The sequence below is a fragment of the Lynx rufus genome, unplaced genomic scaffold (assembly GCF_022079265.1).
Source record: "Lynx rufus isolate CCGP_SWC_20201006 ecotype Redwood Valley unplaced genomic scaffold, mLynRuf1.p SCAF_1, whole genome shotgun sequence".
In the NCBI taxonomy this organism is placed as follows: domain Eukaryota; kingdom Metazoa; phylum Chordata; class Mammalia; order Carnivora; family Felidae; genus Lynx; species Lynx rufus.
The window spans coordinates 131,705,910-131,725,046 of NW_025814823.1; the positions used below are offsets into that span (position 1 = coordinate 131,705,910).

The 19,137-nt window shown below is 37.2% G+C and overlaps 1 protein-coding gene across 1 annotated transcript in view; it reads left to right on the plus strand.

Annotated features, from left to right (window-relative positions):
- The window catches only part of RNF180 (ring finger protein 180), a 181,657-nt gene extending 162,757 nt beyond the window's left edge, over window positions 1-18,900 (plus strand). Inside the window, exon 6 of the mRNA XM_047066629.1 lies at window positions 18,685-18,900. Coding sequence (XP_046922585.1) covers window positions 18,685-18,884 — 200 coding nt within the window. The 3' untranslated portion in view covers window positions 18,885-18,900. The remainder of the gene's footprint in view (window positions 1-18,684) is intronic.
- The last annotated feature ends 237 nt before the right edge of the window (window positions 18,901-19,137 follow it).

Below are 19,137 nucleotides of genomic sequence, written 5' to 3' on the forward strand. Positions count from 1 at the left end.
GACAGAAAAAGTATTGTATGATATCACTTACGTATATAGAAACTGAAAAAGTCAAATATACCAAGAACAGTAAAAGGATGGTAACCAGGGGATGGGGGATGGATAAGGCTGAAGTTGCTTAAGAGTACAAACTTGCAATGAATAGTAAATAAGCCATACAAATCCAATACACAGCATAAGGAAAATAATCATCAAACTCTGTTAAGCGTCTAAAAATTATCACAACCATTAAAAAAGATAATTATATAATATTATAGAGGTGCTAAATGCAACTGCAATTATATTACAATATATAAACATATCAAATTAACACATTATACATCTTAAATTTACACGTTTTATATACATGTGTGTATATCAAATATATTCAATTTAAAAAAACTAAAAAAAAACCTCAAGTTGAAGATAAAAAAAAAGCAGTACTCAAAGGGAAATTTATAGCTATACAACTACATTTAAAAAAAAATGAAAGATCTCAAATCAGTAATACAATTTGGCATCTTAAAGAACTAGAAAACTAAGAGCAATATAAACCCAAAGCTAGCAGAAGGAAGCAAACAGTAAATATTAGAATGGAGGTAAATGAAATACAGAATAGTAAAGCAATAGAGAATCAATAAAAAAAAGTGTGGTTCTAAATCAGAAATGAAAATAGAGATATTACTACCAACCTTAGAGAAATAAAAAGGATTATGAGAATTTATAAGCAAGTGTATGCTAGGAAATTAGATAACTTGCTTGAAATGGACAAATTCATAGAAACAAATTATCCAAACTCCCTCAAAGATTAATAGAAGAATCTCAACGGAATTATAACAAGTAAAGAAATTGAAGCTATAATCAAAACCATCTCAACAAAGAAAAGTCTAGGACCAAATGACATTACTGTTATATCTACCAAAATTTGTAGAAGTAACATCAATCCTTCTGAAGCTGTTTTGGAAAAATGAAGAGAAGTGAACACTTTTCCATCTCATTCTGAGGCCAGCATTACCCAAATATGAAAACCAGGTAAAGACATCACAAGAAGAGTAGACCAGTATCTCATATAAATATAGATGCAAAACTCCTCCAAAAAGTACTGGAAAAGTAATTACAGACTGTGACAAAATGGTATTTATCCTAGGAATGTGGTTCAGTGATTCAAAGAAAATTAATGTAACATACCATATTAACAAAATGAAGGGGGGGAAATATTAACTTGATTGATGGATAAAAAGTATTGGACATTCTACTCTATTCAAGAGTAGAACCCAGGGATTCATCACTTACATATAACAACTAGTGCTCATCCCAACAAGTGCCCTCCTTAATGCCTCCTTATATGCCATTATCCATATAGCCCATCCCCCATCCAATACCCCTCCAGCAACCCTGAGTTCTCAATTTAAGGGTCTCTTATGTTTGCCTCCTTCTCTGTTTTTATCTTATTTTTCCTTCCCTTCTCGTATGTTCATCTGTTTTGTTTCTTAAATTCCACATATGAGTGAAATCATATGGTATTTTTCTTTCTCTGGCTTACTTCACTTAGCAAAATACACTCTCCTTCCATCCACATTGTTGCAAATGGCAAGATTTCATTCTTTTTGATTGCCAAGTAATATTCCATTGTGCATATACATGTCTATATATAAATGTGTGTACACATATATATGTGTACACATATATTTACATGTGTGTACCTGTGTACATGTATATGTGTGTATATTATATACGTATATACCACATCATCTTTATCCATTCATCAGTCGATGGACATTTGGGCTCTTTGCATAATTTGGCTATTCTTGATAGCACTGCTATAAACAGTGGAGTGTATTTTCCCCTTCAAATCAGCATTTTGAATCCTTCAGATAAATACCTAGTAGTACAGCTGCTGGGTTGTAGGGTAGTTCTATTTTTAATTCTTTGACGAACCACCATCTGTTTTCCATAGTGGCTGCACCAGCTTGCATTCCCACCAACAGTGCAAAAGGGCTCCCCTTTCTCCACATCCTTGCCAACATCTGTTGTTTCCTGAGTTAATTTTAGCCATTCTGACAGGTATAAGGTGGTATCTCATGTCATAATCTCCAAGTCGGGGGCATAAATATTTACAATTGTTAGATCTTATTGATGGATATACCCCTTCATTATGATATAATGCCCTTCATCATCTCTTGTTACAGGCTTTGTTTTAAAATCTAGTTTGTCTGATATAAGCATGGCTACTCTGGCTTTCTTTTGACATCCATTAGCATGATAGATGGTTCACCATCTCCTACCTTTCAATCTACAAGTGTCTTTAGGTCTAAAATGAGTCTCTTATAGGCAGCATATAGATCGATCTTATTTTTTTTTATCCATTCTGATACCCTCTGTCTTTTGATAGGAGCATTTAGTCCACTTACATTCAGAGTGATTATTGAAGATAAGAATTTAGTGCCATTGTGTTACCTGTAGAGTTGGTCTTGCTGGTGAACGTCTCTGGTCCTTTGTAGTCGTTGTTGCTTTGGACTTTTTTTTTCACTACGCAAACTGTCCTCCTTAAAATTTCTTTCAGGACTGGGGCTCCTGGGTGGCTCAGTCAAACATCCGACTCGTCATTTTGGCTCAGGTCACGATCTCAGAGTTCATGGGTTCGACCTCTGCATCAGGCTCTGCACTGACAGTGTGGAGCCTCCTTGGGATTCTGTCTCCTTCTCTCTCTCTGCCTCTCCATCACTCACATACTCTCCTCTGAAGTAAAAAACTTAAAAAAAATTTCTTGCAGGGCTAGTTTAGTGGTCACGAATTCCTTTAGTTTTTGTTTGTCTGGGAAACACTATCTTGCCTTCTATTCTGAATGACAGCCTTGATGGATAAAGAATTCTTGGCTGCATATTTTTCCCATTCAGCACGTTGAATATTTCCTGCCACTCCCTTCTGGCCTGCCAAGTTTCAGTGGACAGGTCTGCTGCTAACCTTATGTGTGTCTACCCCTAGGTTAAGAATTTTTTTTGTCCCTGGCTGCTTTCAGAATCCTCTTTGTATTTTGAAAGTTTTACTATGATATGTCAAGGTGTTGACCTGTTTTTGTTGATTTTGATGGGAGTTCTCTGTGCTTCCTGGATTTGGATGTCTGTTTCTTTCCCCAGATTAGGGAAGTTCTCAGCTATAATCTGTTCAAATAAACCTTCTGCCTCTTTTTCCCCCGCTCTTCTTTTGGGACTCCTAGGATATGGATATTGTCTCATTTTATAGAATCATTAAATTCTCTAAGTCTCCCCTCATGATCTAATAGTTTCCTTTCCCTCTTCTTTTCAACTTTGTTATTTTCTATAATTTTATCTTCTGTATCACCTCTTCTCTCCTCTCCAGTCCTCATTGTGACTGTATCTAGTCAGTTTTGCATCTCAGTTATAGCATTTTTTTTAATTTTTTTTAACGTTTATTTATTTTTGAGACAGAGAGGGACAGAGCATGAACAGGGGAGGGTTAGAGAGAGGGAGACACAGAATCTGAAACAGGCTCCAGGCTCTGAACTGTCAGCACAGAGCCCAACACGGGGCTCGAACTCACGGACCACACAATCGTGACCTGAGCCAAAGTCGGCCGCTTAACTGACTGAGCCACCCAGGCGCCCCTAGTTATAGCATTTTTTAATCCAGCCTGACTAGTTTCCAGGTCTTTAATCTCTATAGCAAGGCTTTCTCTGGTGTTTTCTATGCTTTTTTCAAGCCCAGCTAGTAGTCTTATGACTGTTACTCTAAATTCTTGTTCAGATATATTACTTACATCTATTTTGAGCAAGTCCCTGGCTGTGATTTCTTCTTGACCTTTCTTTTGGGGAGAATTCCTTGCTGTGTTTCCTGTACCTGAGAGGAACGCTGTATTAAAAAGGAGTCACAAACTGTCCAGGGTCTGGCACTTCAGGAAGTGTTTCTGGTGTATGCTGTGTGCACTCTGCTATTGCATTTTGGCTGCTCTTTCCCACTGGTCCATCCTCTGCAGAGTTCTTCCTTGTTTGCAATGGGGAGTGTTCAGATGTTTTACTAGGTGTGCTTTGATTTGTTTGTTAAAATAAGCCTGGGAAAAAAGGGGGAAAAACTCTGATGCCAAAAAAAGAGAAAAGGATGGTAACAAAAAACAGAGAATCAAAAAACTTGAAGGCTAATTCCAAAGAAACAGAATAAAGAAGACTGACCCCCTCCAAAAAGAGAAAAGGAAATGAGAAAGACAACAAACTATGAGCCTGATTTCAGACTAAAAAAGAAAAAAAAGTCAACCCAGTCCTATTTCCACCAGAAATGCAGGTGTCGTTTTGAAGCACTTGATTCTCAGTATACTTGGTGCGTGCAGGGTTCTGGCTGTGCTGGTGTTCTAGAAGAGAGGCCTGCTGTGTTGGCTCAGAGTCAGCCTTGCCCCAGTAAATAAGCAGTTGCCAGGCATGGGGAGGGCGGGGAGGGTTTGGTGTAAACGAGTCGGGCTTCTGCATTGCTCTCTGAAGTCCCCCCATGTTGGTGTTGGGAGGAAATAGCACCACCCCAATCTCTCATTCCTAGACCTCACCCCCGCTGCTGTTCGGCAGCCCTCACAGACTAACAAGGGCAGGCAGCTCACCCTGTGCCACAAGTCTGCGTTTTTTCTGTGGCATGCAGCTGGATTTTCAAAACTTGAAGTCTTAAAGGATGCACCCCCTTCTCTGACGCAGAGCCTCTTCACACTGTGTCTGAAGTCCTTTGTCCCTGAGCAACAGTCCCACACCTGCACAGTGTGCACGGTCTATGGGGTAGTAGCACTAAAAGCTGCAAAGTTTATATTTCCTCTGTGTGTGCCTATCCTCTGCTGATGAAAGGCTTTTTGCTGGTGCCTACAGGGTCTTTTGTCCTTGGGGAGGAAATAGACCCTCTTACAAAAGTACTCCAAGAAGGGGAGTGTTCTCTCCCAGTGCACCCCAGAGATCTCTACACCCCACCAATGCACTCCAGGGCCGCCAGTCCCTCCTCCCCAGGAGCACATGCCACAGCTCCACTCCCGAGAAAGTCAAAGTCACATACCTCCAAAACATCAGAGTTTGAGCTCCAAATGCTCATTGCAAAAACCCCTGCAACACTCAGTACTCCTTGCTCCCCAGTCCATGATCCAGAGAGGTTTTCCACTTGTGCAAACCCAGTGCTGCACTCTTTCAGTCCGTCTCTTCTTCTCTCCCTTTTGTCTCTCCGTGAAAGTGTTCCCTCCCCTCCACAGCACTGCTGATTTTCTCTCCCCCAGTTCACTTCCATGCACCTTGCACCTTCCATGTTCTCTCCCTCCAACCATGGAGCTCCCAGTCCACAGATCAATCTCCTGGATCTTCCAAGTGATCTTACCTCAATACAGCTGTGTTTGAGGAACTAGAAAAGCCCAGGGTCCCCCTGCTTCTCTGCCATGTTAACGAACTCCTCCTCCTCAAACATCTTTTTTTTAAAGGAACTCAGAAAACTAGGAATAGAAGGTAACTTTCTAAACATAAGCAAAGGGCATAAATGAAATACTCATAACTAACATCAAACTGAAGGCAAAAGACTGAAAGCCTTCTCACTAAGATCAAGAACAAGACAAGGATGCCTGCTTTCACCACTGCTATTCAATATTGTGCTAGAAATTCTAGCCAGAGCCATTAGGTAAGAAAAAGAAATAAATGACTTACAAATTGGAAAGGACAGATTATATTTATCTCTACTCAGCAATGAAATAATCCTATAGATAGAAAATCCCAAAGAATCTAAAAGAAAGTTATAGAGCTAATAAAAAATTCAGCAAAGTTGCAAGTTACAGGATCAACACACAAATATCAGTTGTGTTCATCAACAGTGAACAATCTGAAAGGATATTAAGAAAGTAATTTCACACTATTGTAAGCATCCTTTTAAAAGACTAAATATGTAAAATTTTAACCAAAGCTGTGAAAAATGTGTACACTAAAAATTACAAAACACTGGTGAAATAAAAAAAAAATGGCATAAATAGATGGAAAGTTATCTCATGTTCATGGATTAGAGAACTTAATATTAAGATATCACTACTACCCACAGCTATCTATTGATTCAGTGCAATCCCTACCAAGATTATAATAGCACTTTTTAGAGCTATTGTAGTAGGTGTGATCCTAGTGTGGTTTTCATTTGCATCCAAGGGGCCCTGAATAACAACAACAAAAAATAAAATCCTAAAAGACAAGTATAATTTGGTAGGATTCTCACTTCCCAATTCCAAAACTTATTGCAAGGTTAGAGTAATCAACACACTGTGATACTGGCGTAAGGACATAGAGATCAATGGAACATAAAATCTAGAAATAAACCCTTTTGTCTGTGACCAGTTGGCTCTTGACAAGGGTGTGAAACTAAGTCCATTAAATGGGGAAAGAGTAGCTTCTGCAGTGAATAGTGCTAAGACAACTAGATTTCCCTATGCAAAAGAATAAAACTGGACCTCTGCCTCATATAATATACAAAAAAAATAACTCAAAAGGGATCAAGAGCCTAAATATAAGAGCTAAAACCTTAGAGCTCTTAAAGAAAATATAGGGGTAAATCTTCATGACTATTGAATTCTTACATATGATACCAACAGCATGAACACTATAATAAAATTAATTGAACTTCATTAAAATTAAAAATATTGTGCATCAAAGGATTATCAAGAAGGTACACAGGCAACCTAAATAGAAAATATTTGCACATCTTTTACCTCATAAGGTCTTAATACCCAGAATATATATAGAACTCAAGAAGACAACCCAGTTTAAAAAAGGGCAGCAGACTTGAATGGACATTTCTCCAAAGATGTACAATAATCTGTAACTACATTAAAAGATGCTCAACATCATTAGTCACTAAGAGAATGAATGCAAATGAAAACCACAATGAGATCACACATACTAGACTAGCTATGATAAAAAATTTTTAACACAAAATTATAAGTGTTGAGAAGGATATAGAGAGATAAGAATCCTCATAAATTGCTAGTAGGGATGTAAAATGAAGCATCCCACTGTGAAAACACTTTGGAGTTTCCTCAAAAAGCTAAATACAGAATTACCATGACTTCAATTCCTGGATATATACCCAAAAGAAATGAAAGAAGGGATTTGAACAGATATTTGTATCTCAGTGCTTACTATTTATGATAGCCAAAACATGGAAGTAACCCAGTATCTATAAACAAATTAATGGATAAACAAAATGTGGTATATACATAAAAGGGAATATTATTTAGCCATGAAAAGAAATGAAGTTATGATACATGCTGCAATATCAGTGAACCTTGAAAACATGCTGGATGAAAGAACCAGGTACAGAACATGAATATTCTATGATCTGATTCATATGAGATATTTAGGGTTGGCAAATTCATAGAGACAAAAAGCAGAATAGAGGTTAGTAGGGACTGAGAAGAATAAGAAATTGGGAGATTATTCCTCAGTGACTACAAAGTTTCCCTTTGTGATCATGGTTGAACAATTTTGTGAATGTAATTAATGCTATTGAGTTGTATAGTAAAAAATGGTTAAAATGGAAAATTTTATGTTCTATATATTTTTTACCACAATAAAAATATTTTTAAAAAGGAATCATGGTATTCATTTTTACCTGGTTAACAGAAACAAAAACTTAAATATTTTTATGATTTGGTTTGGTAACATTATAAACTGTAGTTGACCCTTGAACATTTGAAAATGCAGTTGAAAATGTGTGTTTAACTTTTGACTCCTCCAGACTACTAATAACCTGTTGACTAGAAGCCTTGATGATAACATGAACAATCTATTAACACATATTTTGTATATGTATTCTATCTTGTATTCATACTGTAAAGTAAGCAAGAGAAAATCATAAGGAAAAGAAAATACATTTACATGATGCTACACAAAGTTAGTCAGAGAAAGATATCATATGATTTCACTCATATGTGGAATTTGAGAAACTTAACAGATGAACATAAGGGAAGGAAAAATAAGATAAAAACAGAGAGGGAGGCAAACCATAAGTGGCTCTTAAATACAGAGAATAAAATGAGGGTTGATCGGGGTGGAGGGGTGGGTTAAATGGGTGACAGACATTAAGGAGGGCACTCTTCAGATGAGCACTGCATGTCATATGTAAGAGATGAATCACTGGTTCTACTCAAGAAGCCAAGACGATACTGTATGTTAACTAACTTGAGAATTAAAAAAATATTTTAAAAAATACATGCCTATATGTATAGTTATTGGAAAAAAATCCACTTGGAAGTGGCCCTACACAGCTCACATCCATGTATATGATCAACTATATACAGGATCAACTGTATACTGAAAATCAAACCAGTGTTACAGAATTATAAGTAATCTACAATGTACTTTAACTTATTCAATAGAAAATAATTGATTCTGCAGGATTTATACATTTGACTCTGGTATCCTAAAAAAATATAGGAGATAAAGATGACATTTGAAACCCATTGTGTATTAGCTTTTCAAGTATATTAACAGAGTAACTCTATACCTACTTTGACTATAAAAATATCACTCCACCTCTGCTAAGGCCTATTTATATCAATCAATTTGACACTACAAACGTCTTATGTAATAGGATAATACAGAGCAGTAAAATACCGTGCTTCAACCTTTTGTCTGTCCCATCACACATGAAGGATAGCACACATATCTTTTTTTTAAAGCATCTAACTACATGTAAGCTGTAGGATGGGTAAGATGTAAGATGGGTAAAGCTGGAAGGTATCTTATTGTCCTCATTCTTCAACTCCAGAAACTCAGTAAGAAAGGTGAAGTAACTTGCTCAGGATCACATAGTTGTTAACTAGCAGAACTGGGACTCAAGCTGTCCCCAAATGAAAGGGAAAGAACTAGGTTCAAATCTTAATATAAATTACTTTACCTCCATAAACCTTAATTTCCTTATTTGTAAAGTGTTGATGAATTCAGTGCTTACTGCAGTGAAGTAAGAACCAATAAGTCAGCATGAACTCTGAGCATTGAACTCTGAGCATGCAGTGTGTCCATCTTGCTTACCGATTTATCTGAGGGCTTAACCCAATGCTTGGCATATGACAGATGATTTTTTTTCCTTTTTAAATACTGCTCTGAGTAATCGTAATTCATGATGGCCGCACTTTTGGTTTCATGGAGGAAAGCTTTATTAATTACAAGGGAAAGGGAATAAAAGGAATTAAACAATTATAGTAAACCTAAGAGGGAGAGAAGAACAAAGAAGGCTTTGTCTAATACATCAAATCAGGTACTCACAGCATCCAGCCTTCTGGCTGCAGAAGCCCCGTGGTGAACAGCCAGGTTGGAGTCCCCACTGAGGGTGCTTGGCAGACTGGCCTCCCCTCAGGTGAGACTTCCAACCAACTATTCCTCCAGGGCATTATATATATACTACCTATGTATGATTTGTGATTAGTCATTAAGTTTGCCTAACTGCAGTCCTGAGGGAGCTGGATTTTTTTTTTTTTAATGTCTCTCTGTTTCTCTTACGTATCTCACAGTCTTAGGAGCCTGGGCATGTGCACATTTCTCTTCCCTCCCTGATGCATCCCACGGGGCCAGCCTGGTCTGGCTCAAGGAGGTGATGACAAGTTAATCCCTCTTGATATCAGGAACAGAAGGGCCAGTTCTGATCCCAAGGCCAGATACGGAGTACAAACCAACCAAGTGCCCCCTGATTGTCTATGTGCAGCTCTGGGCAGAAATACATGACAAGTCACACAAACAACTTCTGTGCAGAACACATACTAATTTCAAAGCTCTCTGAAGTAACCTTTAAAGGATATTTTTTCTTAAGAACTACAAAATGTATCTCAAATACATTCCTAATAATATTCCATTCCAGCTAAAAATATATTTGGGAGTCTTGATTTGAGCCATTCTCAAAAAAATAGGCTAATTATTCATTCTATTTTCTGATGTGTTTCCTTATATACAGGCACTCACTCATCCATCCATTCAACAAACATATTTAGTGCCCAGTATAAGCACTGTGAAAGTTGCTGAAAATTGAAAAAGATGTATGAGATAATTGTTCACAGTCTTTATGTCTCTGAAAGAATCTTCAAAATAACGGAACCTACTTTATGGTCTTTGATGTTGAATGTAAATTTGAAACTTATTTGGGGGGAGGCAGGAAGTGATAGCCTTTATCTTCTAGGACATGGGAGAAATCCTTCTGGGGTAAAACTGTTTTTATAAAGTAGAGTTTATAAAGTGGCAGAAGTACCTGTTTGAGATTCAGAAATCCTGGTTCTTCTTTATACACTTGCTCAACCTGATTGTGACTTGCAGATTTTCTTCACAGTCCTTTCTCACTCTTTATTTTAAACAGTTTGACATTTCTCCAAGGGGACTTTTCCATGTGTAGGAAAAAAAAAAGAAAAGAAGTCAGATTCAACTCTTGTGATTATTACCCTTTTTCTCTTTTTGGTAGCTTTAAGGGTCACTCTGTGATTTTCAATTAGAATTGATAGTGATGTTGAAATATTTTCCCCTTGAGAACTCTGCTGGACATAATCTTAAGCTTTAGGACCTAGGACAGCTGAGCAGCCTCTGTCTGGTATATTGGTGGCTGCTGTGGAGGAGGAAAAAAGACTGATGCAGCCTCTCAAACTGATAAATGCTGTACCCCGAAGTGATGCACAGTATTTTGTTTGAGCAATCATTTTCATTGGTAATGTTTCACGGCCATGCCTAACTTCTAAGGGGCAGGGAAGTGCACAATAAACCACATACTCAGAAGGAGACCAGATTATTTGTGAAGAGCCCTAAATGCACCACAGTTGTGCAAATTTTAGTCCAATACATTTGAAAACTGGGATAAAATGGAAAATGTCACATAAAAGTTCCAAAACCAACTCAAGAAAAACTTAGAAAACATGAACAGACCAGCAACTAATAAATTGATGCAACTAATAAAGAATTGGTATTTAAAAATTTACCCCTACACCTAAAAAGACAGTGGACCCAAATCATTTTACAGGCTATATTTACCAAACCATCAAGATGTTAATTTTATGCACATTGTTTCAGACAGTAAAAAGGGCACAAAATTGTCAATGTTGAGAACCCTTAAGGGTCTAAGATTTACCCTATTTGCAAGCTAACAGGTTAGTCTTCCAGTTTCATGGATGCCTGCAAAAAGCGTAAGATTTCTGGGTCAGAAACAAAGGATGGTCTATTACTCAGAGAAGTAGCCAAAACAGCAGAATTTGTGGTGGGCACCTGAGCCCTCTTTGTCACAGAGCATATAGGTAGGCCCACGCGATAACTACACACAAAGTGGAGTGTGTTACATGGAGCTCCGAGCTTATAAAATTCAATTCTTTTATAACAGCATTAAATATGCTATATTCTAAGGCTACAAATCACACCTTCCCAGAGGGAGACATACTATCTGCCAAAACTGTTTGCTATAGGAATATCTTTCAAAAAATAGTACAGAACAAAGGCAGTTATTACTTCTGTTTGCAAGATATGCAGATACACAGAGACCCATGTAAAATTGTCACCTATTTGCCAACACATTTTATGAAGCCAATAAAATCATGATAAACCAGACAAACATAACATAAAACATAAAATTATACACCAATCATCCTTACAAACATATGCATGAAAACTCCATATAAAATACATAAAGCTGAATTCATCAGTGTACAGAAACAAATATCATGAATATAAGGAATTTATCTAGGTATGAAAGGAAGGATGAAACATTAGAAAATCTATCACTTTATCACTTTAGTAGATTTTTTAAAATTATTCAACATTTAAAAAAATCTGTGTGAATTCATCACATTAACAGATTAAAGAAGAAAACCATATGAATATCTTGAAAGATACAGGAAAGCTATTTTGACTTGACTAAACGAGTATGTTTAATATTGGCACAAGAATCCAAATTTTCTGATTTCTTGATAAGAATGACTTTCCCTGCACTGTGCTTTTTTTTTCCCCACTATAATATCGGCGTGGGAGGGAAGAGTTGAAGTTTATGTCTTTATTGTGTTTTTTTACTTTAAAAATAGCATAGTTAGAAGGTAGTAATATTATTAGATACTCTTTAAACCATGTCTAATACCAAACTAATCATTATTGGTTTATCACCAGTGGTAGGTTGTAGTTAAGTTCATGTAAAAGTGAATTCCTGGTGCAGAAGCCTCTCAGGCTATTAATCCCAATCCAAACTTTCTTGGAATAAAGTAGTTGTCTATATTACAAGATTTACATTGAGTATTGTCAAAATGGTTTTAGGCGTACTATCTTCTAGGCTATGCATGTTAAATGAGGGCAAAAATTGGTTTGGGGGGCACCAAAAAATCCTAGATAATGCATTAGTTTGTGGCCCTCAAAATCTCAACTCCACCTGACAAAATGTATTCATTCCTATTTAATTTCTCTCATTAGGGAGAAATCAGATTTAAGTTAATTTAATTTATTGATTAGAATACTTAAATTTAAATTTAACTTATTTTTCCCCTTATGGAGATGATAATTTAAAAACGAAGCTTGAGAAACATTTTTAAAAAGACTCATTGTTTTTTAAAACAGGAATTATGTCTTAAAATATCTTTAAACCCTCAGCCACTAACAGATAGTAAATACACACTCTATAAATATTGACTAGATCTCAGAGTTTCAGTATCTGATATTCTGACATTCTATTTATTTTTTTTTTTTTTTAATTTTTTTTTTTTTTTCAACGTTTATTTATTTTTGGGACAGAGAGAGACAGCATGAACGGGGGAGGGGCAGAGAGAGAGGGAGACACAGAACCGGAAACAGGCTCCAGGCTCTGAGCCATCAGCCCAGAGCCTGACGCGGGGCTCGAACTCACGGACCGCGAGATCGTGACCTGGCTGAAGTCGGACGCTTAACCGACTGCGCCACCCAGGCGCCCCTGACATTCTATTTAAAGTTAGCCACTGCCTTAAGAAAATCAACTCATACTTGAAGGAAATAGAAACCATTTTGTTCGAACCATCAGTGATTGAATCAGAAAAGATAGATGTAATATGAAGAACAAGCTCTAGCAACACAAGGTAGCTTCTTTCTCCTAAGAATAGTAGTAGCCAGAGTAATAATAATAATAATAACAACCTAACAAGAAGAAAAAAATCTAACAGTCATTGAACCAGGCCTTCATAGTGGACCAGGCCTATGCTTTATGTATGTTAATTCACCTAATCCTCAAAATAGCCCAATGAATTAGACCCTCTCATTATGATCATTTTACAGTGGAATCAGTAATTAATCACTGGTTAGTATAATGGCAACTTTTCTAATGTCATAATGTACCTAATACTTACCAAGTAACAATATCTATAATGTGATCTTCTTTTCGTCAGATTTTGATTGAGAAAATTGCAATCATCTCATCTAATTTATAGCTTTGGAAATTCCAAAATTGTTATAAAGACCTACTCACTAACTCTCCACTTAAAAAATTTTAAGAAATTAATATTAAACAAGAAATGATCATTATCCACCATACCTAAAGAACTTACTGCCCTGAGCCATCTTGGGTCACCATCACCTTCTGGTATTCAAAGCTGGAAATTAGCACAAATGAGGCTACCTGAAGAATGAAAGGGGAACTATTAGTAGTTATCTCCTGACAACAAGGGTAAACAGAGACTGTCCTGGAGAATAGCATAGATGATCTCTCTACTCATCTTTCGTGCCATGTCTACTCTTAGCTCTACTTTTTTCTGTAGCTATTCCATTAATACCATTATTCCTTTGACCCAAACAAGTGAAACTTGAATCTGAAACATCTAAGGTTTATAAATAATCCTTTAGGTCAGAAAAATCACTTATTTTTTACATATAATAATAATTTCCATTAACAATGTTACCTGTTCTCCAGCCTCTGTGAAGAAGTTTTTGAAAACGTATATAAACTACTTCAGGAATATTTGGGTTATGTGTTAGGATAATTTTTGAATGTGAGAAAAACTCTTCCCACTTCCCCTGTATCCTATACCAACATGTTATGATGGTATGTAATGTTAACTGAGGAAAACTGCAAGTCTGGTAACACAGAAAGATTGATCTCATTGGTTTGTTTTCTATGTGTTACAATATGTTGAAAATTGCATATGCCCAGTTAAATGGATTTACAGTATATTAAATAGTTTCAGATAAACTACTAGCACAAAGTAGACAAGAGCCTTAATTAAAAAGAATTCTGTTAAGGGGTACCTAGGTGGCTCAATCGATTGGATGTCCAACTTCGGCTCAGGTCATGATCTCGCAGTTCATGGGTTCGAGCACTGTGTCAAGTTCTGTGCTGACCACTTAGAGCCTGATGCCTGCTTTGGATTCTGTCTCTCTCTCTCTGCTCCTCCCCTGCTCATATGCTCACTCTCTCTCTCTCTCAAAAATAAATAAATATTAAAAAATTCTATTAAGAAATCAGATTAGAGATAATACTAATAAGGCAAACAAAAAAAGTAGAGGGGATGACACATCATCCTAGTGTAAACATTTTTTCGGCTATAAAAATTAATTATAATATAAAATATTATAGGAAGTTAGCCAAAAAACATAAATTATTAAAAATATATTTGAACTATGGCCCTCTAATTTATTCTAAAATATCATTTCACCTTTATCTCATCCTTTAAAATTTTATGTTTATAATCCACATAATACAAGTAAATATAATTTATAAATCAACACTGAAAATATTAAAAGTGACTGGAAAAGACACAACTAAATAGAAGGCTATTCCATGTTCATTGATTAGAAAACTTAATATTAAGAAGTCCATGCTACTCAAAGCAATATAAAGATTCAACACAATCCCTATCAAAATACCAAGGGCATTTTCACAGAAATAGAAAAAAACAATCCTAAAGTTCTTATGGAACTATTAAAGAATCCCAAATAGTCAAAGCAATCTTGAGAAAGAAAATTCCTGATTTCAAATTTTATCGCAAAGCTATAGTAATCAAAACAGTGTGGTACTGGCATAAAAATAGACACCTATACCACCAGCTAACTTTCAGTAAGGGTGCCAGGGATACACAATGAGGAAACAATAGTCTCTTTAATAAATGTTGCTGGGAAAACTGGATTGCCACATGCAAAAGAATGAAACTGGACCCCCATCTTGTACCATACACAAGAATCTATTCAAAAAAGTTAAATAGATCTGGAACCATAAAAGTCTGCAAGAAAACATTGAAGCTAAGTTCCCTGACATGAGCTGTGGCAATGATTTTTGGTTATAACCACAAAACTCAGGGAAAAAAATGAAAAATAAACAAGTGGGACTACCTCAAACTAAAAAGTTTTTCCATAGCAAAAGAAACAACAAAATGAAAAGGCAACCACTATAGTGGGAGAAAATATTTGCAGATCATACATCTGAGAAGAGACACTGGAAATTCGCCAGTAGAGTAGGCTTTTACGTGCCTTTATATGGAATATGTCTTACAACTTAAATATGTACAATTTTTATTTTAAAATGTAAAATAAAACCTATAAACAGTAATCTAGAATTGTCCATCATCCAAGAAATTTGACTTTAAATAACTGTACTAATACCCAAGTGAGTGTCACCTTGCCATCAGAATAAGCAGCCTGATCTAGAGCCTAATTTTTAACATTTCTTCCATTGTTAAGAATGGTGAACCACAATCTGCTTCAGGCTTGAGACTAAGAAAACCTTTATCACCAGAGTTACTAGAAATTACCAAAATAAGCTCTAAATAATTAGCGTGCACATATTAAAAAGAAAAAGGACAACATTTCACAAGGAGATACAATAATTCTAAGATATATATTTCATTTAGTCATAAAAGAACTATCACTTTTTTAAGGTGGGTACTGGCAGTTTATTTCCTTGGTTTTTCATTCCGCCTCAAAATATTAATGTTGTACCCTGGGAGATTAGAAATTTTGGATTTCTTTATTTGAGGCCCTCCCTTGAGGTCTATTGCATGTATCTCTCTGTAGATATAGATCTAGTCCTAAAATCCTTCCACATCTCCCCTGCCCTGCCCTGTCCTTCTTTCAGATCTCTATAGGTACAGATCTACCCAAAGCTTCTGTAGACAGAGTGCAAGTGTCTATTACACTGCCTGAACATAGTGGGCTGTAATGTCTGAAACATGCCTGGCCAGGGTGGCCTCAGAACAAATGGGACTTTAGCTTTGTCTAGGGAGCCATGTAGAAGAATGGCTCCCTTAATAAAGTAGGAGGAAGGCTGTGTCAGAGTGTTTGGAAGGTCTCTGTACCCTTGGGGACGGCACTTCTGTGTGTATTACACAGAGCTAGAAATGGGGCTGCAGCCACACTGGTGTCCACCACCAGCCACCCCAGAGGAATCTCAAGTCCAGGAGCCTGTACTGTCAATGGGTGGCCTGTGCCATACATATCTGTGAGCTTTCGGGGTCCCTGGCTTGGTTCCCTGGTGGAACTTTGCTGGATAGTGGGTTGTTGGTAGTTGCGTTTGAGGCTGAGGCCCCAGGGGCTTTGATCTACAAGGATATCCTCACCCAACTGTACAAACACCAGGCTGCCACAAAATGATCCTGTCACCCTCTCATCACCTTGACCTGAGAATTAGGAACCAGGATCCACCTGTCTACAAGACATTCTCCTGGCGCTCGTAGGGTGTTGCAGTCTTAGTGATGTTCAACCTCAGGCACTGCCTGGCAACTGCCTTCAATGGACGGACAAAAAAAATCCACAAAATAAACACATCACAATGCAAATGACCATTTGGCCTGATGAGCTAAAATTGGGACTCAGCACTTGGACCATCTTGGGCGGTTTATGCTTTCCCAAAATGCTCTGCATTTAGGACCCCACCCCCAAAAGAAGGTCTAATGCACTCTGTGTCAAGTCCCCCTGCACACATATTTCCTTATGCTGTAAGGTAGCTCTCAAACAATGCCAGCTGAAAACTGAAATCGAAAAGCCACCAACTGCCTGGGAAAGATCCCATGGTGTTTCCATTAGGTGGTCCCTTTATTTATACAGATGATGTTTTCTTTAGCTAAAGCCAGTGGTTTTTCTGGAAACGAAACACATAAGCACTGACAAACACACAGTCACATACAAACACGCTCACACCTACCATTATTAAATGCTAATTGACTGTATTTAATTCCTGGTATAATTAGTCCCTTTACCAAACACTTTTGTTTAGATCCAGTTGTCTTCTTATAGTGCAAATAGTTCACTTTCAGAGCCCTGGGAGGCAAAAGGATATAGTAGGGGATTTTTGGTCTGTTTGTATTTTTTTGTATGTTGGATGGTTGGTTAGTTTTATAATTTGCTAGCACTTGGAGTTCACTAAAATAACTGACTGGTTGCATTTTTCATCCAGTCTTCCTTTCAACCACTGATGTGACTTTAACCATATAAGGAGGTTATATTTTTAAAATACCTTTTAATGAGATGTAAAATGGTACTTCCTGTTTCCGTTGTTTTCATTTATATGATTTTCTTTATGCACTCCCATTTTATTGGAATTGTCTTTTCCTTCTCCCATGTTCTTAAGCAGTGCTTTCATTTTAGAGCTCACGTCTCTCTTGACGTACCCTGCAAAGAGCAGTCAAGAGCATGAAAACCCAGCTAGAGCCAACCAATACACAAAGTAATTGAATCTAACAAAGAACCAACTATTTTCTATAAGTGAAAAGTAGGGAGGCCTCACTCACTCTCAGACTGGGAATAGAATCACGTCCACTGCACAAGTACCTGGTAGCATCTCAATTTAGCCCAGACGTTCCACATTCACGTCTTCCATGTATTTTCTTCAAGGTTGTTGCTACATTATCACTTACTTTTGAGTTTTCCTTTTTATATACCAGTTTCCTTAAGTAGGCCCTCGCTTCAAAATTTATAAAAATTAAAGCTAAATTTCTTCAAAGGCCTACTGTTTTGTCTGCGCAGTTTATTCACTGCTGAAATGAGACATTTTTCTCATAGAATTTTGCTCAAATAACAATGAACTTCTACGGTAAAAGATACGGTAAAAGATATGGTAAAAGGTTAAGTTAGTGACCAGAAGTTACAGAGAGCACTTGTGAAAATAAAACCTGAACAAGTTTAAACTTAGAAAATGCTCTCATGTGAAAAAAAATTAAAAATCTGTGAGGATCAAAGGTAATCAAGTTATTAGATGGTGTAGATGAGAAATTGGGAGACCCGAAGTGATCAAATAACTTGCCCAAGAAAGTGACAGAACAAGGCTTGTCTCCTGATTCCATATCCCATACTCTGCTAATTTTACTGTTCCTGCCCTAAAAACCCTTAACTAGAAGAGACTTCTCCTAGTTCTTATCATTGGCGGGGGCCGGGCGGCAGGGGGGAGAATGTCAGGAATACAACCTACCACTCAGTGGAATCAAGATACCCACGGGGCACCTGGGTGGCACAGTCGGTTAAGCGTCCGACTTCAGCCAGGTCACGATCTCGCGGTCCGTGAGTTCGAGCCCCGCGTCGGCCTCTGGGCTGATGGCTCAGAGCCTGGAGCCTGCTTCCGATTCTGTGTCTCCCTCTCTCTCTGCCCCTCCCCCGTTCATGCTCTGTATCTCTCTGTCCCAAAAATAAATAAAAACGTTGAAAAAAAAATTGTTTTAAGATACCCTCTGTTCATGGTAGCTTCCTTTCTGAGCATTTGTCTGAATTCAGTGAGCGTTAAGATGTGTTCATACATCTTCTAGGTTTCCACAGACGTGCAGCCCCAGTTACAAGGAGGCAGTTCCCACATGGTGCACATAGAATGGATTATCTGCACTTTGAGGATGACAGCCGCGGATGGTGGTTTGACATGGATATGGTGATCATCTATATTTATTCAGTGAACTGGGTCATTGGATTCATTGTTTTTTGCTTTCTTTGCTATTTTTTCTTTCCATTTTAGGAATTTTCATACTTTACTACAGTTGAACAATCACAAATGATGTAGATAACAATTAAACATTTTTAAAATGAGATTTTATAATGTTGCATTGTATAAATTGTTGGTGTTTATAGAAAGTCTGAGAACAATGGACTTATTTATTAATGTTCTTCATGTAACAAACTAAGGTTTATTCAGGAACTAGTCTGTCTAGCACTTAGCAGTGATGCACTATTGATTTCCTAGTTCCTCTTGGTTTAGGATTTATGGGCTC